General features: G+C 49.7%; 1 protein-coding gene across 2 annotated transcripts; it reads left to right on the top strand.

Annotated features, from left to right (window-relative positions):
* Positions 1-300: 300 nt before the first annotated feature.
* Positions 301-27,329, top strand: yeats2 (YEATS domain containing 2). 2 transcript variants are annotated; one of them, XM_083690318.1, is made up of 30 exons: positions 301-386; positions 1,112-1,217; positions 1,445-1,542; positions 1,721-1,813; positions 2,046-2,276; positions 2,449-2,573; positions 4,173-4,334; positions 7,026-7,137; positions 7,477-7,521; positions 7,711-7,903; positions 8,435-8,692; positions 9,309-9,464; positions 10,759-10,847; positions 12,010-12,210; positions 12,445-12,673; positions 12,774-12,935; positions 13,215-13,345; positions 15,677-15,829; positions 16,943-17,128; positions 18,245-18,617; positions 18,893-19,030; positions 20,100-20,231; positions 20,654-20,819; positions 21,328-21,404; positions 21,810-21,889; positions 22,997-23,201; positions 23,896-24,131; positions 24,340-24,414; positions 24,603-24,676; positions 25,180-27,329. In XM_083690318.1, exons 2-30 carry the CDS (start codon positions 1,118-1,120, stop codon positions 25,298-25,300), a joined length of 4,401 nt encoding a protein of 1,466 aa, XP_083546444.1. In that variant the 5' UTR covers positions 301-386; positions 1,112-1,117; the 3' UTR covers positions 25,301-27,329. The 2 variants fall into 2 exon arrangements, with proteins under 2 accessions (XP_083546444.1, XP_083546443.1); XM_083690317.1 differs by having other exon boundaries at positions 2,043-2,276.

Below are 27,329 nucleotides of genomic sequence, written 5' to 3'. Positions count from 1 at the left end.
CACTACCTGTGATGGTCATGAGCTGTGATACGATTGCATTGATTCAGCTCGATTATGATTCTGGTGTATTAGCGCCCTCCGATGGTTCATCATCAAAATTGCAAGGCCCATCTCCTGCAGGCTCATGCCATGACGCTAACTCGAGATCCCTAAAATCCAACAAAACATTAGCCGGCTAGCGTTGCTAACAAACGTAGCTAGCTTTGAATGAAAAGACACTTGGCACAGGGACGTCCCTTCACTGAGCTTTAAACAGCAGAACAGTATCCCTCACACAGGCTACTGCTTGCAGGCACAACCTCAACCCACGTTCAATTAGCTTGCTGCTAGCTAGCTTGCTAACGCTCTCCCGTACGTCTCGGTTCCTGTACCGCACCGGCGTTGAGGTAGGGTTGATTCTCGAACAGGGGTGTGTTGTTGTGGGTCGGACATGCAAGGCTACTAGATAGCCGAACACAATTGAGTTTGAATGGTGAAATGTAAAGCTAATTGCATTGGTTATTTTGCCAGTAGCGTGTATTTCCAAAAATGGTTTGAGCCCCAAGAAACAATATTACTAGGCCTCCCTCGACATCGGGGTCTAGTAGGAGACGGATCCGTCGTTATGCTAGTTAGCTGCTAGCACTTAGCTAGCACGCTAACTGCTGCATAGCTGTTTTTTTACTGCATGTACTTGACTTGCCTAGCCAGATAGCTAGTGTTAATTCATTATGTGTTTCATGTCTGACATGAAACCTGTCAAAATGCCTTTGACAACAGGTTATACTACTATCGAAAACTGCTCATAACCACTTTAATAGTATGATAAGTTAGTAGGTAATTCATACTTTTTGACAGCTGGCTATGTTAGCTATGGTTAGCTCATGCTAACAACTAGCTACTGACTGTAACTAGTTGGGGCAGTGATTTCAGGCATTGTTATGACTATTTCCAGCATCAGGTATCTAGCTGGTAATGTTTCTTAAATAAACCACAACTACAAAGAGAATAACTAGCAGAAAATGCTGCAGGTGCAAGACCTAAAGCAATACACTGACATACAAAACGTGTAAAAATGTGATGAAAGTTTGAATGTGGATGGTTCTGTTGACACTTTCCTGTTTGCCTATAGACAGTCATGTCAGGGATCAAGAGGAAAATAGAAGATAAAGATCCGGACTATGAGGACATCTCGCTGGTCCAGGAGAACAAGAGACACAAAGTGATTGAACAAAATGGTAAGATTGAAAACACATGAAGCAGTACTGTTGTAGCCTCTCTGCCCTTTACGGGACAGGAGGTAGTGCATTTGCCCTGGAGCAGCAAGGTGGCTGGTTGAAGGTCTGCTCCTACCACTCCCTCCCCCCCTCTCCCCCCCTCCATTGCTGCAGCATCACTGTCTCAGCACCTGTTCATGTACATCTCTCATTTGGTTTCCTTTCTTCTTCGTTGATGCGTTGCCCAGCACGGGAGGCTACGGTGCAGAAGATTGAAGCCATCATCAAGGACCAGTTCTCCCTGGAGATGAAGAACAAAGAGCATGAGATTGAAGTGATTGGACAGGTAACATTAGTGAACTCTCCTTTTTATATATATATATATATATATATATATATATATATATATATCTTATGGCTTTATATGGCTCTTATGGCTTTTTTGTTATACATTTGTTCTGACATGTCACTATTTCATGAGATGGCATGAAGTCACAGTGTTGTTGACGATGTCCCTATTGCAGCGTCTGAATGAAGCCAGGAGAATGATGGACAAACTGAGGGCCTGTATAGTGGCCAATTACTACGCCAACGCTGGACTGCCCAAGCTCCAAGAGGTACGGAGAGCCTGGAGCATGTGTGTGTCTCAGTTGTAGCCTTCTGTGGCAAAAGGATATTTGTTGAGGAGAAGTCACCAGAGACTTGCAAACAGTGCATACTGTTTGAGTTAAAATGGCGGGAAGTCATGTCATGAAAGACATGCGGATCTCCTCAGTGGTGTCTCTCTGTGAATCTCCTACGTGTCCTGTGTCTTATTTCTTCTCCTCCTCCTCCTGCGTTTCCCAGCAGGCCTCCAAGAGTGACCCGGCAGTGCTGAACCACCCGGCCATCAGGAGGTTCCTGGAGTCCCCCTCGCGCTCCTCCTCCCCCCTCAACCAGGGCTCAGACAACCTCTCCGTGGGGCCCTCCGAGTCCGAGTCCCTGTCCCAGCAAGGAGAGGTGCCAGAGAAGGAGGGGGAGGGGACGTGGAGGGAGGAGGGGAGCAGGCAGGAACGCAGGCCTGGCCGGAACACAGGGAAGGTGAGGATGGAGGGATGGGGAATTATTAATTGGCTGAGGATAAACCTGCCCCATTGTATACTCCTTTGTTGAATGGATGGATCGATGGAAAATGATTCAAGGAGAATTATTAATTGGCTGAAGGTAGTATACACCCTTTTTAAATTGTATCCTTTTTTTGTTGTTGTTGAAGGATACGTTTGGTGTCCCGCCTGCATCGTCATTGGCAGGAGAGCAGAGGGCGACCTACCACACCACAGGAGACGAAGCCTCCAGACTCTACGTGAAGAAGACCATCGTAGTCGGGAACGTGTCCAAGTACGTCAACGTCCCTGGCATCCTCACTGCTCCTTTTACTGTCTCACTCACTCGTACCTGTCTTGGTTCTGTTGCACCATAGAGCTGGACATGATCTAATACACAATGCATGTACATCAAGTATTTACATTTACGTTACATTTACATGTATGGCATTTAGCAGACGCCTTTATCCAAAGCGACTTACAACAAATCCATTTGTTTAAGTAAGTGAATCATCTATCCATCATTCATCATCAGATAAAGTAATCAATGCTCAGACTGGGGCCATAGGCAGTCACAATGCTAGAAGAAGGATTTTTTTTATTTATTATTATTTACAAAATATATACAGAAAAATGTATCTTGTATTGTAAATGTATCTCACTGCAATATACTTCGCTTTGGATAAAAGCATCAGCTAAATGGCATATATTAGTCTTATTTAGGACAAAATTGTACTGCAGGATAGTGCTGTTTAGCCCAACGGATTAGCCAATAACATTCCTTGTTATTCTTCATTTCCTGTCATTTCCTCCTCTCTTCGGGAGTAATAACCTGGAGTTCCTGAAAAAATGGAACGTCGGCTTGACAGTGAACAGAGACTTTGAGAAGAGAGGCATTGAGAAACCCAGCAACGCAGCGTGGTTACCCCCTCTCTCCCTGTCTGTCGTTGTTATTCTCCTCACATCGGAGGGTGTTGCAACCGCAAGCCCATCTCTGTAGAGTGAGGTGTCTGGGCAGCAGACACACCTTGTTATTTAGTTACTCTAATTGCAGTGCAGTGAGTCGTTGGGTAATAACTGGCTTCCTACAAGCCCGGTCTTGATACAGAGGCCACTGATCGTGGAATATGTTCTCCCCCCCCACGGGATGAAGATCAGTACATCTTGGGGGGGGGGGGGCTTAGGGACATGACTTGATTTGAAAACAAGTGTGATTGTCATGATGTCAGACAGACGTCCTAAACAGACGTGACAATGACCTGGTGTCATTGAAAGCCAAACGACTAGGAGCAAAATCATGACATGACGCAACACAAGCTTGATGTGCGATAAGAATTAAGTGTTAGAATGTGTATGTGAGGCCTTTTCACAGGGAAATGCCTCACAGCACTAGATAGCACAGACAGACAGGGAGGGGGGCTAGGCTATGCTCTAGCCTGCCTTTCTTCTCTCTCTCCCTCCCTCTCTCTCTCTCTCTCTCTCTCTCTCCATGCCTCCCCCTTCCTACAGGGCAGCACTCCCTCTCTCCCTGCCTCCCTTATTCCGAGAAAACGCAGAAAACACAAATTATTGAGAATGTTTGCACAGAGACTGACAGGAGCTTGACAGCCCTCCCTTCCCACCTGTCTCACAGTCTGTCTCTCTCTCTCTGTCTGTCTCTCTCCCTCCCTCCCTCCCTCCCTCTCTCTCTCCTATGACCTCTGTTTTTCTGTTTTGATTTCTCTCCCCACTAATGCACACTTCTCCCTCCCCCCTCCTTTGCCTCTCTTTTCTACACCCTACCATCTCTCTCTCTCTCTCTTTCTTTCAACCTCCTCAACCCCTGTCACCCCTCACTCCTATCTCTCCCTCTTATTCTACCCCCCCCCCCCCCCCCCCCCTCTCTCTTTCTCAGATACATCCCCCCTGACACGAGGGAGGAGAATGACCAGTCCACTCATAAGTGGATGGTGTACGTCCGAGGCTCCAGGAGGGAGCCCAGCATCGACCACTTCGTCAAGAAAGTCTGGTTCTTTCTGCACCCCAGCTACAAGCCCAACGACCTGGTGGAAGTCAGGTGTGTGTGCGTGTGTGTGTGTGTGTGTGTGTGTGCGCGTTCGTGTGCGCGTGTGTTTGTTTTGCACGTGCCTGTACTTACGTATGCTTAGAGGCAGGGCTTTTGTTGTTGTTGAATAGATCACTGGGCGTTTTCTTTTTTTTATTATGAATATATATTTACATATACAGGCCTCAGGCAACAGGAGAAAGTTCTAGACACGGCGAGCCACATGTTATGATCTGATGTGATGAAGCGTTGCCCATAGATACGCCGTTTTTCTGCGGTTATTCCAGGTCAATAGCTAAAGCCCCCTGTATCCCCCCCCCCACGCTGTCACGGACCACTTTCATACCCAGCTAAAGTGGAAGAATAGGTACAACGTGTTAGGCAACGTTGGAATGAAAGCACACCACTTCCCACTTCCACTTTCCACTGACGTTTCAGTCACTTATCAGGAACTCTTATCCAACGCAACTTACGTTTGTCGAAAGCGAGTGAATCGACTGTCCATCACAACCATCGCCAGGACGACATCATATAACAATAAGTGCCACAAGCAGTCATAGTATTTAGAAGAGGGAAGACAACAATTGTTAGTTAGTGTTGATTTTATTTTATTATTGTTAATAATTTTGTATATTATTTTTATGATTATTATAATCACGTCTTGAGTGTTTTTGCCTTCTTGTTGTGACGACCCTGATGATGCTGTAAGAGTGTTTATGAGACACAGAAACAGTCCAGCACTGACAACCACTTATGTGTGACATGTAAACAAACCACAGTCTGAAACCTCTCTCACAGCGCCCCCATGTGGACATGTCATAATGCACCAAAACCTCCAGTCAGATTTCCATTCCTCCCATATGATGATTAAGGTTAGGTTCACAAGACAGACACAGACACACAGTCAACAACACATGACTAATGCTGCCTATAACAGACACTCCCTGTTCCGCTTATACAGGCCGTGTAATCAGTCAGAAGACTTTCAAAACACCTAATACCTCACCAAGGCCTCGGGGCATAGAATAGAGAGAGTCGGGACTCACACTGCACGCAGGTTCACCCAGAGGTGTATTCAGAGACACACAACGTTCCAGGACGCTTTAAATGTGTCAAAGAGCGTCAGACCAGGTGTGTTTTTCCAGTACTGTCGGTCGGGAACGCTACAGAATGTTCCGATAGAAATGTGCTGTGTAGAACAAGCCGGAAAGGATGTCAAATGCTACGTGAACCCCGGGTCTGGAGCGAAAATGAGATTGCACATCCGAGCTTTGTATTTCTATCTGCGGCGTCGTAAACTGTTGCACTCTCTATGGCTTAGCCCGCTGACGTTAGATCTCCCACCGATTCAGACACGGCACTCCCGGTCCCGAGCCTTAGCCTGTTAGCTCCACGGCTGTTCCGGCTGACAAGGCTCTCAAACCCCCTCAGTTAACCCAGATAAGCCTACGCAGGCTGTGGGATTCTAACTCGCTGAACCCCCCCACACAGACACAAAGCTCATTGCTGATTCTGACACATCTCGAGTGCAGAAGTTTGGGAATAACACGCGCATCAAGACACTGGCAGGGGCGCACACACACAGGCACACACGCACACACGGGCACACACACACTTGTGCGTGCACACACTCACACTCGTACACACACACACGCACACACACACAGTCAGGTCTCAGATCACCCTGGCAGGCATACACACACACACACACACAGGCACACACACACACTTGTGCGTGCGCGCACATAGGCACACAGACACACACACACACACAGAGAGAGAGAGAGAGAGTCAGATTTCAGATCACCCTCTGGGCCACAGGGATGAAAACCCCTGACATCAAAAGAGAGAGGAGATGAGAGAGCAGCCTCCAGGCCATTGATTTGGGGGGAGACTGCTCAGTGAGTCAGAGAGGTGAGAAATGCATCCAACTCTCAGTGTTTTAAAAGCAGATGAAGATGTTAGACCTCTCGTTCACTCCAGATTCAGAAAACTTAACTCTTCGTTATATTTTCATCAAATGGAAATGTTGCTTTGGCACAACATAACATACGCCATTTAGCTGACGCTTTTATCCAAAGCGACTTACATTGCAGTGAGTGCATCCATTTTTCAGTATATAGCGTCCCAGCGGGAAACGAACCCACAACCTAAGCGTTGTTTGCGCTGCGCTCTACCAACTGAGCCACAGAGGACCACAAGACACACGATGTTTACAAACGGGTTATTTCTGCATCCTTGTTGAGGGTGGTTGCAGCAGAGGGGGTGAATGGTGCCTTTTAAGAGTGTTCCCGGTTTAGTGGTGCTTTCAGTCTCCTCCCGCCCTGATGGCAACGAGTGAAGTGATGGATGGATGATGGAGAGGATGAGTGTAGTCACTGCACTCCTGGACTGCCTTCTTTGTGATGGATGGATGAATGTATCGCAGTTGTGGCTGATTGTTGCCAACCGTTTTGTTGGCCTCATCTGAATCTGTGCCAATTTGCCTTTGCACTTTCACTGAGAGGTGTGTGTGTGTGTGTGTGTGTGTGTGTCTTGTGCACGACTCTGCCTCTGGGTAAATGTTGCCCTGATCTAGGAGGAGTTTAACCTCTGAGATCCTAACCTTATGTGTGTGTGTTTAACCTCTGAGATCCTAACCTTGTGTGTGTGTGTGTGTTTAACCTCTGATATCCTAACAACCTTATGTGTGTGGGTTCACAGCGAGCATCCCTTCCACCTGACCCGCCGTGGCTGGGGGGAATTTCCTGTCCGCATCCAGATCCACTTCAAAGACCCCCGCAACAAACGCATCGACATCATCCACCAGCTAAAGGTCAGGATGGGGTCAACTTTAGTTATAGGGCAAAGGTCAAACACATGTTAGATTCACACAGGACCACTGGGACATGATGATGCTCCTCTTTGTGAGTCTCTCTCTCTCTCTCTCTCTCTCTCTCTCTCTCTCTCTCTCTCTCTCTCTCTCTCAGATGCCAATTAAGTGCATCGATTATTGCTAGTGGGATTGCTGAAGCCTCTTGAGGAATATTCTTCCCGACTTCCTGCAAATTCAGTACTTATTTAAGAGAGGCAGGCTGCATAATTTGGTGTTTTTAAACACACATTTGCCTGCTTTCTTCTTCTGATTTCGAACCATCTCTCTTCCTCCCTGCAGCTTGACAGAACATACACCGGACTACAGACCCTAGGGGCAGAAACGGTAATATTATGATCCCCCCTGTGACACTACAAAAGCAGTTGTAAGATGTTTATAATCTTCAAGATACCACGGCCCAAACGTTTGACTCACAACCGGACCGTGTGTCACGATACCGCATGCCATATCTTTCACACCACCATTTCAAGCACGTGAACTTTGACCTGTTGAACTTTGTACCTCTCTTCACAGGTGGTGGATGTGGAGCTTCACAGGAGCTCCTTGGGGGACGACTACATCCCCCTCCCCTCCTCCTCCTCCTCCAGGACCCACCGGCCAGCCAGCCCCTCGTCCCCCCCGTCCGCGGCCCAGACCCCGGGCACCCTCTCCGGGTGCTCCCCCGCCCCCGTCCTCTCGCAGAACTCCCACCCCGCCGCAGAGAAAGGTGAGAGACACTGAACCGCCGTTCAATCAAACCCGCTATACCTGGGCGTGAGGAAAGGAAACGGTCTAAGAGTCGCATGGCGGTTGTGGAGGTCCAGAAGAGCCGTTTAAAAGCTGTTTTGATGAACCTAAGAACTTTACTTGGCACACTAAGACTTGAGAGAAATGAACGTTCCCCAGTTCCCGACGTGAAAGCAGACTGGAAAGACTCCAACACACCCCTGATTCTGAAACCAATCCTCCCGCGTAAACTGCAGAAGGGTGATGTCACTTTCTTCCCTTTGGCAATTACTCACATCCCCCTCACCCCGAGTGGGCCGCCCCTTCTCTTCTTCTTCTCTCCTCCTTTTTAATCCTTTTCCCCACAGGCCCGTTAGTGAATTATTGATGAGGCTGGACTGCGAAACCGTTCTCTCCCTCCCGGTCTATCTCTGTGCCAGGTTGACTGTGGTAATTACCTCTTAGATGAGCCCCACTGAGTGTGTTTTAATGATTATAACCATCTCTCTTTCCTTCCTCCCCTGCTGTCCAGGTCTGCCCGTCAAAGCTGAGGCCGGGAGGTCTGCAGGGGGCCACAGCGCGCCCCCCACCCCCTCCTCCTCCTCCGCCGAACGCACCCCATCCCGGCCCAGAGCCACGGACAAAATCACCCTGGGTTCCCATGGCAACTCGGCCTTCCAGCCAATCACGGCCAGCTGCAAGATTGTCCCCCAGGGACAGGCGCCCAGCCCAGCCGAGTCACCTGGGAAATCTTTCCAGCCAATCACCATGAGCTGCAAGATTGTGTCAGGTAACTATCTCCCCGCGGGATCTGGAACGGACAGACGGACGGACGGAGGGAGGGAGGGAACATAATTGTTTTGGGTTTTTTTTGTATCCCTTTAAAATCCTGGTCGCTATCCAGACCCTCTGTCTCAGTGGGATGTTTGTTGGAGTTTTGTTTTGTTATTAAAATCAAACGAAATGGAAGAAACAATCTCTCCGTGGATCTCCTGGGCCTGGAATGCTTCAGAATCCAATTGAGGGCACCCCGGTGCTCCAGGGAAGTCATTTAGATGATTGCGCTTTTCAGGGTTTTGAAGCGAACATTTGAAGCGATCTAAAAGGCAAATGTCGAAGGCTCTGTTCCTCCCTCCCATTTATTGCAATGTTTGTATTTAATTTTGGAGGTATAACTGGGTACAGTCTGTACTTTCTGTTGTCAGCCTCCCTCCCTCCCTCTCTCGCTCGATGACCCCATTTCCCGTGTGTGAGACCCCGCCATTATACAACGTCATGGCTGTGTTCCAAAGTGTGGTCCTGTGCTCTATGTAGAGCATATCCGTACTCGCTCCACGCTCCAGACAGAGCGCAAGAACCTCGTTTTTTGAAACGCCGTCTCTTATCACCTGTTCACTTCTCCCCAGGTTCCCCCATCTCCACGCCCAGCCACTCCCCCCTCCCCCGCACCGCCGCCTCCACGCCGGGCCACGCCAAGCAGGGCGCCTCGGTGCTCAACAACCCGTACTTCATCGTCGACAAGCCCGGCCAGGTCATCGGCATGGCGATGACCTCGTCCGCAGGTACGTCTGGGTCAGGAGGTCGCGCGCAACGACACTCTAGAAATAAAACACATTTCTGTGCTTCACCACAAGCCTTCACACCAATCAATACACCAAGACACTTGGGTGAAACTTGGCTGGAATTAGAGTTTTAAAGTGAACTATCCCTTTAAACGTTGGCGGTATAAAATAAAGAAATAAAAAAGGATCTGACCTTGAGCCAGAACTGAAGTGGAGGTAAAGGATGGTGGATACCAGAGGCACAGTGAACACACAGCAGACTCTGAGCCTCCCACACAGAATATGATAATGGTGAGATTCTCCTCCAGGGCTGGATCTATGTATGACCATCCCTCCATCCCTCCCTCCCTCCCTCCCTCCCTCCCTCCCACACACGACTGTCTCTCAGACCCCCAAGGCTGAATCTGATGCTCACTTCTTGCCCTTTTCTCTTCGGCTCTTGTATCAATTTCTAGTCCCTCTCGCCCTCTCTCTCTCACACACACACACACACACACACACACACACACACACACACACACACACAAAAACTCTTTCTCTCTCACACACTCTTTCTCTCTTCTTCTCTGTTTGTTCCTGTCTCTCTATCAGTGTAAACCATGACGTGTGGTGAGGCAGCAGGCAGGTTGTGGTTGTGTGAGAGTGGTTTCCATGGTGACACGGCTGCTGTGCTACACGGCTGAGCGTCGGGGAGAGATTAGAGGATGTTGGGGGAGGGGGGGGGGGTTGGTTAGATGAGTCTGCAGAGACACATTTGTGTGTGTGTGTGTGTGTGTGTGTGTGTGTGTGTGTGTTTGTACGAGCTTGCACGAGTGTGAGAATGTTGATCCTTTAAACTCAGTTGAACTTCATTGCAGAGTAATTTAAAGTGTGTGTGTGTGCATGTTCCCCATGCGTCAGTGTCAGTCTCAAGTGGAACTCAGTTAAATCCCCCCCCCTCTCTCCCAGTCCTCCCCCACAGCGCCCATTCACATTCCAATCATGAGCTCCCTCACCTCTCCCCTTGCCCACTCAGGAGCACTGGAGCGCGTTCAAGTTTGTCATGTTCCGTCAGCCTGGATGATGATGATGATGATGGTGATGTTGATGTGGGTGTTTGAGCTGATGCACGACTCAAACACACACTTGACATTGAAACCGTACCCTGGCCCAGCGGCTCCAAACATTCTACACCCGAGACCCTCCTCAGAGTCTCCCCGTGACCCACCAGGGCCAAGACGGAAGCCGGAACCCAAAAAGGAAGTTTAGTAGCGACCCTTCATTTGATTGGCTGTGTGTGTGTCTGTCCTAACAGGAAGTCCCTCAGCCAAGCAGACGGCCCAGGGCGCCCGCTCCCCGGCCCCCAAGGTTCACACAGGCAGCTTCCTCTCCTCGGGGGTCAAGGTGAGTCCCAACAATCACAAAAAGACTTGGTTTGGTTCCTTTTATGTCAGCTTTTTATGGATGTCAACAGCAATCTTGAGACGCCTCCCACAGTGTCTGCTAGAATGTGAGACTATTGAGACGCCTCCCACAGTGTCTGTTAGAACATTAGACTATTGAGACGCCTCACACAGTGTCTGCTGGAACGTGAGACTATTGAGACGCCTCCCACAGTGTCTGTTGGACCGTGAGACTATTGAGACGCCTCCCACAGTGTCTGTTAGAACGTGAGACTATTGAGACGCCTCCCACAGTGTCTGTTGGAATGTGAGACTATTGAGACGCCTCCCACAGTGTCTGTTGGAACGTGAGACTATTGAGACGCCTCCCACAGTGTCTGTTGGAACGTTTTTAGCATGTTAGCTTCCCACTTTGTGGTGTATTCTCTTCATTTTCCTGTCTCTGTAGACACCCTCCCTTTTAACACACACAGCCAGACACACACACACACACACACACTGATATTAATAGTCTGTCAGGGTTCTATCTTCGGCAGATGTGAGCCGCTGCCTTGGCAAGCTATTTAAATGGGACATCATTCTGAGGTGGCACTGAGGTGGGGAGGGGAGGGGGGGGGGGGGGGCATTGCATCGAGATGACTGTTCTGAGCAATGTTCTCTATTATGCACACACACACACACACACACACACACACACACACACACACACACTATCGAAAACCATGCAATAAAATCCAACCTCCACAGACGATAAAACACAATTTCAGGGGAGATGAATTTTAACTGTTTTATTGCGAGGATGCAGTGATATTCCCACCACCGTCCATAGCTCTGATGGCTTGGCTCATAAGTGTCCCTTTGAATCTCGCTGTGCTCCGTTATTTAAAAACAAGGGCTTGATGAGGAAATGATGGTCGTGATTAACTTCTATAATGTGATAGATTTATATTGCTCTGCGAGTTAGGAAGAAGGTGATGAACTGTACTCTCTGATATTTAAAAAAAATAAAAAAAATAATAACACAGGAATTAAACCAAGAAACTGTTGAACTCTCCAATGTTCTCTCTATAACTCTATCTCTATGCTTCTCTCTCTCTGCGGGTCATTATAAAGCAGGAGGTCTTCTCTATAACTTTATCTCTGTGCTCCCTCTCTCTCTGTAGGTCATTATAAAGCAGGAGCCGGGAGAAGTTCCCACTCAGCAGCAGCAGATGGTTTCCACGGCAACGGGCCAGCAGCAGCACCAGCCCTCCGCCACGGCGGCAGCGCAGCAGTTTGTCGCAGTGAAGGGAGGTCACGTGATCTCCATGTCACCCCAGAAACACACAGGAGGGGCCTCGGGAGCCGGGGCCACTCCTGGCAAGGTGCCTGAGAGAGAGACACACGCACACACACACACACACACACACACATATACACACACCCCCCCCCCCCACACACACACACACAAACATACACATACATACATACACGCACACACAAACTGACACAAAAACATGATTCTCTACAGGAAAAGTCTTTCAAACAAACACACGTGTCACTTTGTTGACATTAAAAGGTGTCTGTAAACTCAATTTCCCATGTCCCCCCCTCTCCAGGTGTTGGGCCTCCCGGTTAGCTCCGCCCTCCAAAAACAAGTCGCCATCAGCAGCGGGCAGATCCTGGTTGCCAAGAGCGGCCCCTCCGTCTCCAAGGTGATGGGAGGGAAGCAAGTGGTCGCCCAAGGCGTTGCTAAGGCGATCGTCAGCGGGGCGGCCGGCAGCATTGTGGGTCAGCAGGTCGTAGCCAAGGCAACGGGAGTCACAGGTGGATCTGGAAAGAGTGGAGGTGATGGACACACACACACACACACACACACACCCACACACACACTGTCAAAAAGGGGGAAAAAATGGGATATCTTCCTGATGTGTTTGTGGGTCCTCAGTGATGGCGACCCTCCAGCTCCCAGCCAACAACCTGGCCAACCTGGCCAACCTCCCCCCCGGCACCAAGCTCTACCTGACCACCAACAGCAAGAACCCCTCAGGGAAGGGCAAGCTGCTGCTCATACCACAGGGGGCCATCCTCCGAGCCTCCAACTCAGCAGGTAACACACACACACACACACACAGACCTGTTTTCCTCCATCCACTGTAATCCTCTGCATGTTATGCTTCTCCCTTCCTCCTCTTCTTCTCTCCTTTATCTCCAGTCCTCTTTTCCTCCTTTCATTAGTCTCTGTCGAGGTGTGTTTTGTGTTTTCACTCTTTAAGTTGAATAGTTTTAGGAAGAGTTTATTGAGTTTATTTTATGAATAAACGTGGTTTCATTTTTGACTGACGTGGATAAGTTAATGAATTGTGTGTGTGTGTGTGTGTGTGTGTAGGTCAGCAGTCTCAGAGCAGCTCTTCCTCAGGCGCCGGGGGGTCCCAGACCTCCTCCTCCTCCTCCTCCTCCTCCAGCAGCCTGCCCTCCAACCTCTCCTACACATCCTACATCCTCAAACAGACCCCACAGGTAGACACACACACACACACACACACACCACACCACACACACACACACACACACACACACACACACACCCACACACCACACCACACCGCACCGCACCGCACCACCCACATCACACACACACACCACACACACACACACCACACCGCACCACACACCACACCGCACCGCACCACCCACATCACACACACACACCACACACACACACACACACACACCACACCACACACACACACACACACACACACACACACACACACTCCCTCTCTTTCTTTCTGTTCGCTTAACCTTCACCTTTGATAACGGCATTGGAAAAAAATGCAGTTTCTCTAGAATCTCCTGTCACACTCAGAGTGGTGTCATAAATAATAAATATATTAATAAATAATGTAAATGGAGATAGAGAATAAATAATCATCTCTCTGTGTCTCTCCAAAGCCTGTGGAAAGCTCCCCAACACCCCCCCCCTCCCCCTCCCCCCCCCCGTCACCACACTTAATACTCATCATCACTGGCGTTTATGTAACACTGCAACGCGTATTTACCCACAATCCCCTCTTAGTGTGGCAGGGCTCTAAACCCACACACACACTCTCACAAAGGACAAATCCCTTTGTCATTAGACAAAGACTAGCTTTAGGTACTTTGCTGGATATCCCAGCCACACACGTTGTAACAGTAGGGAGTGGGGGATTTCTCCTTTTTATAATGACAGCTTAAGTCCTTGGCTGTATATATCCCTCACACACACACACACACACACACACACACACACCCGTGATGGCACAGGCTGGGAGGTTTTTCCCTTTGTAAAAACACTGAGTTTAGTACTATGCTGTGTATCTGTGGTGGAGCTGGCCGTTACTCTGTTAAGAGGTTAAGAACAGCATCAGACTGGAAGAGTCAGAAATAGGATCTTCAATGAGACCAGGCTAAAAGGGCTATTAACACAAGAGAACCTTTCTTTAGTCAACCTGTCAGGATGTCCTCCATGTGCAGACACGTGTCTCCCTCTCACAAACAGTCGTTCGTAGACTTCACAAAGCCTCCATTCAAATCAAACCGGGCGTCGAGCACCGAACAAAACGAGACAGTTCACTCGGACAATACAAACTGTCGGAGATGAAGTTGACGGACGCACTCTATCGATAGGGACGGTACCCTGACGCGTTCGGGCCGCGGTGAAATCCAGATAACTCGCACAAACGTGACGGAGGGACGACGGCGTCTTCACAGTATCCCGCACGCCTTCTAACGGGAGGGACCGGGGAGACGTTTCCTTTTGTAAAGACCGACCTTCGTGCTTGTCCATCACTCCCCCTATGCTAGTTTTTTTTTCTCCTTCTCCTTCCTATTTTCTCTTGCGAGGCTCTTTTTTGTTTAGTATTCCGGTACGGTGGTTGAGCTTCGGTGTAGCTGTTAGCCGTAGCTTTAATGAGATGCATTCATTACCGGAGCATTGATTCTGCCGTCAGATTTCCAACAATGCTGTCTGCGCATTTCCCCAGTAACTCTTAATGAAGTTTGAGGCCCACAGAAGGCCCCGGGGGGGGGTGGGGGGGGGGGTTCCATGTGAATCAGTGTTCTACAGAGCGGGTCCAGGGGACCAACACGGCCTGCAGGCTTTTGTTGTAGTAACGTCACCAACACAATACATTCAGCACAAGTTGAAGACAAAACGGACGCACTTTGTGGGTCCGCAGGAGGGCGTGGGTTGCGTGTGTGTGTGTCTCTCTCTTGCTCTCTCTCTCTCTCCCCCTCTCTCTCTCTCTCTCTCTCCCCCCCTGTCTCTCTCTCTCTCTCTCTCTCTCCCCCTCTTTCCATCTAGGCCAGGGATCGTTCCATGTCACTGTCCGTAATCTTTTGGGAAAAATCTTTAGCCTTTTGTTTATGGGACGCCCTCAGAGAGCACAGCCACATTTAGCCACCGTCTGTCCGACCCCTGCATCGGCTGACAACAAATTAATGTCGCGGCCACTCCTTATTCACACCCACGTAGACACACACACACACACGGTTCGGTTCAACCTGGGTTCAGCAGGTCACTGTGTATCAGCAGGCCTCTGGGCTTGTGTGACTCCTCCTCACACAGGGTTTGGGTTTGGAGCACTGGATGTTTTATTTCCCGCTCCTGTGGAGGGCCCTATAAACACACACACACACACACACTCAACACTCACAACTTGCTACCTTGCTTTGCTTTTATTTTGGTAAATGACTCAAATGTACATGTCCATGGTTGTCTACATGCTGGTGTAAAAAATAAATCATTGCTTTTAACCTGACTGTGATGTGGTCGCTGTATCGACCGTTCTGCCATTGATCTTTTCCCAGGGCACGTTCCTGGTTGGCCAGCCGGCGTCACAGAGCTCGGTGAAGCAGGGCGCAGCCAGCGGCGCCACAGGTCACGCCGTGTCGTCCCAGGCCACGGTCACCCAGCAGGCCATTAGGGTCACAGCGGGACAGAAGGCGGCCATTCTGGCTCAGGTCAGTAGCCTACTGGGAACAAAATGGAGGACGGCTGATTCAACTCTGAGTCAGGGTTGAGTGACTCAGACATCAGTCTGGCCAGCGCTAGAATAGATTGAAATGACGGCCCAGCACTATGTAATATTCGATACATGTGATGCAATGATTTCAGACTCTGTGTGTGTGTGTGTGTGTGTGTGTGTGTGTGTTTGGGTTGTGTTCACCCTGATTATCAGATTAGAGCTAATGATTATGCCTTTGGCAGGAGATCTGAGACCCGATTTTGGCAAATTGACAAACACACACACTGTCTCTCTCTCTCTCTCCAGTCTCTCTCTCTCTCTCTCCCTCTCTCTCTCTCCCTCCCTCCCTCCCTCCCTCTCTCTCTCTCTCTCTCTCCCTCTTTCTAATCTTTCTCTGATAAGCGTTTACTTTTATGAGAGGATACAATGTAGACTTTTGTAGTTTCAGAGCAGCAGTTTTGGAGCTGTTTCTCAGTCAAGGACTCCTTAAGGGGACAGCTGGTGACGGTCCCCAGGGTGATGTCACCTGTCACTCTGTGCTGTCACCCTTCCCCCTGTTTCCTCTAACATAACACCCCCACCCATCTCCCCCTCTCTCTCTCTCCCCGCTCTCCTCCCCCGGGACTCTGGGTGGGGTAGGGGGGGGGGGGTGGGGGGCTGCTCCGAAATGCTGTTATCATAGATGACAACACCCGGGGTTCATACTTCATCATCATATTCAGCTTTAATGCTCTCGCGACTCTCAAGTTCTCCCCGAGTTCAATCACGGGAGGGTTTTTGTGGATTTGTGATTTTGAGCGTGTCGAGTTGCGAACACGCTCGCTGAGTGCAGTTTGTTGAAGGACAGAGTTTGCCTTCATGTGGGTCAGTCAGGCTCATTGGGGGAAAAAAACCCACTTTAGGTCTAGTATAGATCTCGCTGTTCTGAATTTAGAGCGAATGTGCTTGTCCTTGTCAATTGAACCATGGCCTTGTATTATATATATATATATATATATATATATATATATATATATATATATGGCCTTGTATAATATATATATATATGGCTAATGTCATTGTTTTGGCTGATGTCATTCCTATAGTTTTAACATCGGTTGATTGACAGGTGGTGGCTGGGTCCCAGGCCTCCCAGGTGAAGCTGTCGGACGGCTCCGTGAAGACGGTAACCGCGGCGACGGCCGCGGCCCACCTGTCCAAACCCGGTACTACCACGCTGAGGATGGCGGGCGGAGTCATCACAGCCGCCATCACCACCTCCGGCTCTGTCACCACGGCAACCAGCACGCAACAGGTGAGTGGGAGAAGTGTGTGTGTGTGTGTGTGTGTTTGTTTCTCTTTTTCCTCTCTTTTTCTCTACCTCCCTGTCTCTCTCTCTCTCTCTCTCTCTACTTCTACCTTTCTCATCCTTTCCCTCTTCATCTCCTTCCGTCCGTCTCTCTCCACCACCGTGCCGTAGAGCGTGTGATTGAGTGATTCGCCGGGGGCAGAAATCGGAGGACGGGACGGAATCCCATGCATCGCAATGAACCTCCGTCCTCCGATTTCTACCTCCACCAGCCTCCCCGGGCATTGAACGCAGTTGATTTGTGAGGGGAGGAGTGAGTGTGAAGGAGTGTGAGGAGTCATCAGCCCCCCGTCAGGGTGGTCCTGTCCAGGGGAGATTACAGCCGGAGTGGTGCAGGCGGTGCCCAGCGCCAGGGCTCATTACATACAGACATGATGGAGAAGCACTGATGACATTACTACACACACTCTAGGCTCCCTCATACACACTCACTCACTCACTCGCTGGGCTGTCACACACACACACACACACACATACACACATACACACACACGTAATCACACGTGCCTTTCCACACCATACCACTCCTGCTAGAGAAACACACACACACACACACACACCATGCAGATACTGTCCAGTGACGGCTGCAAGTGAAATACATAAAGCTGTGTTTCATGACCACCATTTGGAGACAGTGCTCCCCCAGCACATTTAATTGGGAGGTCGGAGCCTCGCCAGCAGAGTGATGTATTCCTTTGTCTGGAGGAGCAGAGGTCCATAAAGCCTCTGGAGACGGGCCTGATCGCTCCTGCTCCTCATTATCATTATCTTCACCAGGGGCCATTATCAGTGCAGGGCAGTCGACCCAAACACATGATGACTTACGAAATGGTGATGATGCACTCGTTCAAGGCGTGGGTGGGTGGGTGTGTGGGTGGGTGTGTGTGGGTGTGAGGTCTCTCTTGCAGTGCCAGTATGTGGCATGGCACAACCAAAGCTCACTGTGTGTGTGTGTGTGTGTGTGTGTGTGTGTGTGTGTGTGTGTGTGTGTGTGTGTGTGTGTGTGTGAGCGAGCTTGCGTGTGTGTGTGCGCCCTTCATCATGTGTTTCTCTGCGTGCCAGACTGCTGACGGGGTCAGGTCCGTGTCCCAGCACCACCCTGTCCTGGTGGCGGCCAACCAGGCGGCGGTCATCAACGCCGCCAAGAACGCCAGCGCCGCCACCGCCGTCACCATGGCGAAGACCGCCGCGGCCCTGTCCGTGGTGAAAGGCGCCGCCAACGCGGGCGCCGTCACCTTGACGAAGAGCGCGACCGGCGCCGTGGTGACTGTCGCCAAGAGCGTGACCAACCTGCCCGTCATCAGCCTGGCCAAAGGGGCGGGGGCGGGGTCTCTGGTGGGCGTGCCCAAGAGCGCCAGCACGTCATTGGTCACGGCGGCGTCGCTGGTCACCGGGATGGCGGCAGGAAGCGGGAAGACGGCGGCGACACTCTCGGGTACGGTTGGCGTGCGCGTGTGTGTGTGTGTGAGCGATCGTCTCCTCTGACGATCCGGGATTATCGTTGCCTCCCTCCCATTTTGGTCATCCTCCTCTATTCATATCACATGGTCTGGTCATTGACACCAGCATCATCGTTATTACCCTGTTATTACACTATCTCCCCTCCCATTGCACTGATCACATGAGAGATAGTATACAATAATAAAATGAGATCAAGTTGATAAGTGTGTTTAATATCCCCCCCCCCCCCTCCTCTCTGGGCTCATCCAGGCATGTTGAAGATCCACGCCGGAGGGTCCGGAGGCTCCCAGCAGACGGTGCTGACCATCCCCGCCAACCAGCTCAAACAGCTGGGCATGGGCACGGGGGCAGGGGGGGTCCAGACCATACTGATGCCCGTCAGCAAAGGTGAGATGTCTGTCAGTCAGCGAGCCATCATTCAATGAAACCATCCATCCATCCATCCATCCATTGTTCCATCACCACCAATTCGTCAATCCATTCATTTGTTTATCTCTCTGTCCATCCATCCATCCATCCATCCATCCATCCATCATTCATTTATTCACTGTAAGGTATTTTAATTTATTATTATGATGAAATGATCAGGTCTCAAAGGACAAACTAGGAGACCAGGATGAGACCCAGTGTTGAACCACAGCGGTCATGGAGGACTGAAGGTGTTCCGTTCAGCCAGAGCAGATTATATAGTGTTAGACCGTAGTGGATTTTTCCCTGTTCCCCAGACACCTCTACTCTTCAGAGAGATGAGCTCCACTGGGCTGAGGGATCGAGTTAGGACAGCCGAAAAGATGACGGGGGGGGGGGGGGGGGGGGGCTCACACACACACACACACACACACACACACTCAGCTGCTCACACTCACACATATGCACATGCACGCGCTCACACACACACACGCACACTCACACATACGCACATGCACACACACCACACACTCCCTCACTCACGCACGCACGCACACACACACACACACACACACACACACAGCAAACCTACGGTTTGAAATGAACCGTTTCACACACACAATATACCAATGATGAGGTTCACGACACACCTGGGAGCTCCCCAGCTGAGCCCTGGAGGCAGGAGATTCCAGCTGCGTGGTGATTCCACACGTCTGGACGATGAAAGCGGGCCAGAACAGAACAGAACAGAACAGAACAGAACAGCAGTCTCACGGCCAAGAGGGAAAAGCTACTGCTAAAAAGCAGCTTGTGGGTGAGGATGGAGGGATGAAAAGGAGGGATCGGTGAAGTGACGGGAGTGAGATGGAGAACGGGAGAAGAAGAGTGTGGGTTGCTAGGAGCTTTATGCGGAAATAAAACGGCACATGCTGACTCATCTCATCTCACACTCACACTCTCCTGGCATGTATTCGTGTATTGATTGATTCATTCATGTGTGTGTGTGTGTGTGTGTGTGTGTGTGTGTGTCCTCCTGTCCTGTGTGTAGTCGTCCAGTCCAGCTCGTTGTGTAAAGGCCCAGTCTCCAGTAGCGCCTCCTCTCCCTCCCCCGGAGCTGGAGCCTCCCCCGGCCCTACGCCTGCCAAGGCCTCCCCCTCCCCCTACCTGCCTCTGGCCCAAGGTGAGAGGACATCCTCAGGCCTCCATCTCTCACTGTCCCTCCCCTACCACCCTCTTTTTTCTTTTCTTCTTCTTTTTTTTTTTTTTTTTTTTTTACCCCCCCCCCCCCCCTCCCCTCTTTTTCTCTCTCCCTTCTCATCTCACATTCTTCATCACGGTCCTCTTCTCCCTCTCTTACCTTCCTTTTGTTCCCCCCTCCAGCCTCTGCTTTGTCAGGTTCCACTCTTTCCCCTCCCCCCCTCCTCCTCCTCCTCCTCCATCATCTCTCCTCTCCTCTCCTCTCCTCTCCTCTCCTTCTGGTGTTGTGTTGTGAGATGAATGCCGGTCTATTATTCTCTCTCTCTCTCTCTCCTTCTCTCTCTCTCTCTCTCTCTCTCCTCCTTCTCTCTCTCTCTCTCTCTCTCTCTCTCTCTCTCTCTGCAGTGAAGACAGAGCCAGGTGTTTCCACGCCCGTCTCGGCGGCCCCCTCCCCCCCTGTCCCGCCCCCCGTGGCCTGCTCCACCCCCCTGCCCGCCCCCCCCACCGCGCCCCACACCGCCACCGTCAAACTGGAGCAGGGTACCGAGACCACAGCCCACGAGGTCATCAAGTAAGGACCCCTTCTGCCGCTCAAATATCACATAAGAATTATGACTATTATATTAAAAATAACTTTTTTTGTGAAGGTAAAAGCGGTGAGTCATCCCCCTTTGATGTTGTCAGTGGAGTGCAGGTGCAGAAAAGGGGGGGGACGTCTACCCCTTAATGTGAATCAGTAAATGGCCCTGCAATCACATCTGCAGGTTTTTGAGAGTGGGTTGTGTTTCTCTTGAATAACATGGTTTCGCTCTCTCTCTCTCTCTCTCTCTCTCTCGCTCTAACTCCCTCTCCCTCTTTCTATCTCTCTCTCCCTCTATCTCTCATTCTCCCTCTATCTCTCCCTCTCTCACTTCCTTTCTCTCTCCCACTCCCTCCCTCTCCCCCATCTCTCTCTCTCCCTCCCTCTTTCTCTCTATTTCTCTCTCACTCTCTCTTTCCCACTCCCTCCCTCTCCCCCCATCTCTCTCTCCCTCCCCCCCCTCTCTCCCTCTCTCTCTATCTCTCTGGTTTCTTCTCAGTGCGGAGCACATAGAGACGATGATGCAGCTGCTGACTGCCGTAGTGAAGAAGTTCCCCCTCATCGTAGCAGAGAAGAGTGAGTCTCCTTCTTTCCCCCTCTCTCTCTCTCTCTCTCCCTCTCTCTCTCCTTTTTCTCCTCCTTCCGAGTTCTCTTCTATTCACTGAGGCACACTGATCATCATTTGTCCTACAGTACACAACACTAATACAATAAGTGTCCAAAGTAATGAACTGGGATATATCTGAAATTACAATCTCACAGTGACCTGAGCAAAGCCATTACTCCTCTGGCACTGTGCAGGGTGAGAGGGAGGCAACGGTTTGTTGACGTTGTCAGGCTCGGGCTTTACTCACTTTGGAGATTAAACGTCATTTGTTTGGGAGCGTAAAGCAGTTTGCGGTCATCCGTTTGGAGTCAATGCGTGTGTGTTCTAACGTGTTTTGCGTTTGTTGCCGTTGTTGCTGTTGTTTTGTGGTTTAGCCGAAGACTCCCCTTCATTCTGTGCCTCCTCTACTGAGCAGTATTACTCCTGGAACATTGGGAAACGCAGGGCGGCAGAGGTAAGTGTGTGTGTGTGTGTGTGTGTGTGTGTCTGTCTGTGTGTGTGTGTGTGTGTGTGTGCGCGTTCGCGCGGTGGGGGCAGAGGGGGAAGTCTGGTTTGGTTTGGAGTGGTACCTCTGATGGTGCGCATCGGAATCTGCCGTTTCGGCCGATGTCAGTGTTGATTTTCCTTGGTTGTGTGTCGTCATACACCGGACTCTGACTCTGCATATTTTCTGCTTACCTCCTGTCTGATCTGTTTGCCTGGTCATCCCTCTCATCTCGACCGAATGAGTCCACCAAAAGCCCCAGTAGACCTGCATCAGCGGTTCAGTCCAGCCTGCTCACCCTCACCCTCTCTCTCTCTCTCTCTCTCTCTCTCTGACAGTTTCCCTGACAGGCTTATGAAAGGGTAGGATCATATCAGAAGGGTTATGACTAGATCAGAGGACAGAGAACTCTGTTATTGGATAGGTTGAGATGAGGTGTGTGTACGTGTGTGTGTATGTGTGTGTACTCTCTGAGCTGAACATGGCCCGACCGCACACACTCCCATAACACAATTGCCGCAAACGAAAACAACCCCTAACCCAAGGGCACAGTAAAGTGATTCTCTTATCTCATCTTATCTTATCGACCCCTCGTACCGTTTGACTTCCTAATTTCCTTTTTCAAGGGTCAATCGGTCAGGGAATTAAGATCCCTCGCAATATTTCTTTTTCCGAACGCCGTTTTGGTTCGGGGGGAAAAAAAGCGCTTTCTACACAATGGAGTGTCTTACCCTAAACTGGGTTTTCATACAGACATGTTGTTACTGGCCAGGGGGGTTCTAGGGGAGTGGACTCACCGATTTTCGCCTTTCTGTCTCTGGCGGCTGACTATTTGGGGGGGGGGGGGGTTTATATTATCGTTAGGGAGGATGTTGTTGTTTGGAACTTGGAACTCAATTTCGCTGCGCTGGCCAGAGGTGGCAAATTTCCAACCAACTTGCACCCTTCTGCTCCTTTAACTGTTTTAAGTTGGGACATGATAGTCAGCTTTCCTTGTTGTTCACCAAAAGCATTATTCTTAATCTCACATTCGCTTCTTAATCTGGTGACGTGTGTGTGTGTGTGTGTGTCCTGTAGCTCCAGCGTGCGGTGGCAGTGAAGCGGGTGGTCCAGGACGTGTTGGACCACACCCCCCGCCTGCAGGCCCTCACCCCCCCTAAGACCAGAGAGGTGGTCCAGTGGTGCCGGCAGAGGGGATACACACCCCCGGACCCCGAGCCCCACCGCAAGAACGACGAGGAGTCCATAGAGGACATCCTCACACAGATAGACAATGAACCAGGTGGGTGGGAAAGGTGTGTGTGTGTGTGTGCATATTTTGACAGGCAGCGTTGAATACACAGTCATAACCCGGACACTAAAAACCTTAATTGTTTTCTTTCCCCATCGTTCAACAAAATTTGACAATAATCCCCTTCCATTTAGGAGTTGTATGAAATCTGTAATTACCCCTCCGCTAGGCATTAACCCGGTGGTCCGCTGTACTGTGAGGGGGGGGGACGGGGGACGGGGGACGGGGGACGGCAGAGCTCTGGCAGTGTGTTTTGGTTGAGCCTGTATTCAGAGGCTCAGTCCTAATTAATTCTGTCCATTGTCTCTGAGCGGAGAGAGAAAGGAGGCTGCCAGCCCCCCAGTGAGTCACACAAGCCTGGCCCCAAACAAACACGCCTCTGTTCTGGCCTGGTCAACCCTGAGTGTCTGTCTGTGTGTGTCTGTCTGTGTGTGTGTCTGTCTGTCTGTGTGTGTCTGTCTGTCTGTCTGTGTGTCTGTCTCTATGTGTGTGTGTGTGTGTCTGTCTGTCTGTCTGAGTGTGTGAGTGTCTGTGTGTGTCTGTCTATGTGTGTGTGCGCGTGTGTTAACGTGTGTATCCGTCTGTCTGTGTGAGTGTCTGTGTGAGTGTCTGTGTGAGTGTCTGTGTGTGTGTGTGTGTGTGTGCGTGCGTGTGTGTGTGTGTTAACGTGTGTATCTGTCTGTAGAGTGCCCCTCCACCCTGGGCACCTGTGAGGAGCTGGTCCAGAGGCTGGAGCAGATGCAGACCCTGCTGAAGACCGAGCCTGAGGAGGAGGACGACCAGATCCTGGACATCATCAGCGTGGCCCCGCCATCCCAGAGGTTAAAGGTCAAAGAGGAGGAACAGGAAGCCGATCCAGAGCCCAAGTACTTTGTGGGTCCCTGCCCCTTGGCCCAGTTCATCAATGAAACAGCCCAACAGGTAAGAGAGTCCTCTAGACACATAAACACACACACACACATACATACATACATAGACACACACACACACACACACACACACACACACACCATCAGCATCAGCATCAGCACCTCTTTAGTTCCTCACAAAAGTCTGTCCGTCCGTCTCTCCCTCCCACCCCCCCACCCCCTCTTTCTCTCTCTCTCTCCCTTTCCCTCCCTCCTCTCAGATCGGCGTCACCTTCCAGCCGGTGGAGGTGGAGAAGAACGTGTTTTCTCCGGTGATCGAGGCCATGATTCTCAAGGTGAGTCACTCAGCAGAAATTAAAGACACTCCGTTTACCTTCAAAACTCCTTCCTCGCTTGGACGCGTCCTTCACCGGGATAACTGATGACAGGCTTTTGTTGTGTGTGTATATATATATATATATATAGGTCCTTATGTAACCTCTTTTGTCTTTAGTGGTGATGTATGCTTGTGTTTGTGATGTAGGCCACGGAGCAGTTTGCCAGTGATGTCCTGAGGGAGGCTCTGGCTGGCGCCCATGTCAAAGCACCTCAGAACAGGTAAGGCAATCAGTCAATCAATCAATCAATCGATCACCTTATTCTATTCCTGACCTCCTTGATCATTCCTACATTTGACAGACAGCATACAATATGATATAGTCGGTATTAGTCAATTATTCCTCAGAAATGTTTATATTTTGGGGCGCTCAAGTGGCGTAGCACACTAAGGCGCATACCGTATCATCGCGAGGTCCCTGGTTCGATTCCGGCCATCGACATATCCTGCATGTCATCCCTCCTCTCTCTCTCTCTCTCACCCATCCTTCCTGTCAATCTCTACTATCTCTATCCCAATAAAGCAGAAATGCCCTAAAAACATATTTAAAAAAAATAAAATAAAATAAAAAGAAATGTCTATATTTTGTTGTCCCCAAAGACATTTGACTCTTGTTGTGTTTAGCTTCCTCTTTGGCACGTGGATCATTCTGTTCAAATGTGTCTGGTTAGAAATATGATGGTTCTGAAACGTTGGGATTGAGTCATCCCTCTCGTCCTCCCAGGGTTCCGAGGGAGATCACAGCGATGAACGTTCACCAGGCTCTCGGCAGCATTCCCACCTGTGACTTCCTCACCAACATGCACATGGGCTACCTGAGCACGGACAACACACACAACCACTGAGACACCTTACACACACTGACACACACCTAAGTATGCGCGCGTGCGCACACGCACGCACACGCACACACAAACAAACAGGCTACCTGACCAAGGAGAAACAGACACAACCACTGACACGCACACACACACACACACACACACACACACTGAAACACACACAATGACTGGTTATGCCTGTCTGAAGTTCTACCACACGGTTGGACCACAACGTGACCGTCGGAGAATCGAAGAATCAGACCCATAAACCGGGATTTCGATGTTGCACCCTTTTCGTTCACTCCTTCTCTCTCGCTCCATCCTATTCTCTCTCCTACTCTCAGCTTTATCCCTTTTTTTTTTTCCTCTCTCCATCTCTCGTTCTCCATCTGTCTCTCCATCTTTCTCGATATCCCTGTCTGAAAGAACTTGAGTCTAGACAGAGATTAACAGTAATCAGATGTTGTATCCTGCTGCTCTTCATTTGTCAGTGGCATAGAAGTATAATCAAACTAGACAGTGTGAATGTCGGGGGAACACCCAAACACTAACCAAGAATCACCCTGCTCACCCATGTCCTCAACACATCCGTTGAAGTCAGTGATTATGCTATGAATATGACTTTCCGTTCATCTAGGAGAGCGCAGCCTGGACCTCTCAACCGACATACAACGTTAGATAGACGTTTATCTCCCAACGTTGTGAGAACGTTGTATGTGAATTAGGTCTTAAACGTTGGAAATATGTCTATGGGACTTGTGTTGTTCCAGTTTGAGAGATGTCCTCCCTCTCACCTTTTGATAATGGGATTATCCCCCTGAAAAAGCGTTTTGTGTCGGTCCATGGAGAAGAGTTAAGTGGTTTACAGACCTACAATACACCAGACAACTCACCCCACCCCCACATACCATCCCAACACCAGTCTTAATCCTATTGTCCTCCTTTCGGGACAGGAACATTTTTCTCTTTCACTTCAGTTCAAGGACATGATATAGAATTTACATTCTGTTCATGAAAACAGGTCATTTCACAAATTGAAAGTGGACCGCATTTATTTTCGACAAGGACTTCAACACAATTCACGAACGCTGAATTGACACGACTCTAAGCGGACCCCAACCCCAACCCCGACCCTGACTGTTGTGATGTCTCTGAATGTCCCCTACTCTGTGTGTCTCTGTGGAGGAGGCGTCCTGTCGAGCCAGGGGGGTTTGTACAGGAGGGGGCCACCTTGCAGGACATTCAGATAGAACTATATCATGTTTATAGAACAGACTCTATTCTCTTGATATGCAGAATATGGAACGGTCAAGCTCTATTCTAACCTTTATCTGTCTGCAATGTCCTAAATGGTCCAACCAGTTGAATAAGCCCCTAGATCACCCTAGTAACCCCAGAAGAGAGGGAGGTGGATATCAATGGGAGTCTTAGGTTAACACTTTTTGTTAGTTTTTTGTTTTTTTACAATGGTCCACCCCCACGTCGGACCAGGTTTGACAGTTATTGAAGTGCATTTTTAACGGTCTATATTCTCAACACAGTGTGTGTCTACTACCACTCTGACTGTGTTCTGTGTTATGTACTGTACATAGTGTGTATGACTGACATTATGACTATGAAGGTTTTGTTAATTGCAAATATCAATCCCCGCTACCAGCAATGTCCTAACGTGTTTGTGTGTGTGTGTGTGTGTGTGTGTGTGTGTGTGTGTGTGTGTGTGTGTGTTTGCACGCCAGTGTGCAAGGGTCAATGTGAATGTATATGGGTGTATGTAGATGTGAATATGAGAGTTGACGTTAATACGATGATTCATTTTGTGTTGATTTTGGAAGGTGACGTTTTTGTTGATGTTGAGTGTTTAAAGGAAGATGTAATATCGAGTTGTTGGTGTATGAATTGGGTGTGTGTGTGTGCGTGTGCTCACTCTTGGGCTGAGTGATCGTATTGCCTGTTCGACCAAACTTAATGTATTATTATTGTAGAAATTACCTGACCATTGTATTTTCATTTTCCAGTGCACACCAAAAAATATGATCAATATTCTTGTATTAAA

The sequence above is a fragment of the Argentina silus genome (genome assembly GCF_951799395.1).
Source record: "Argentina silus genome assembly, chromosome: 18".
NCBI classification, from domain to species: domain Eukaryota; kingdom Metazoa; phylum Chordata; class Actinopteri; order Argentiniformes; family Argentinidae; genus Argentina; species Argentina silus.
Note: the sequence above shows the minus strand (reverse complement) of the source record. Positions and strands in the feature narration are given on the sequence as shown.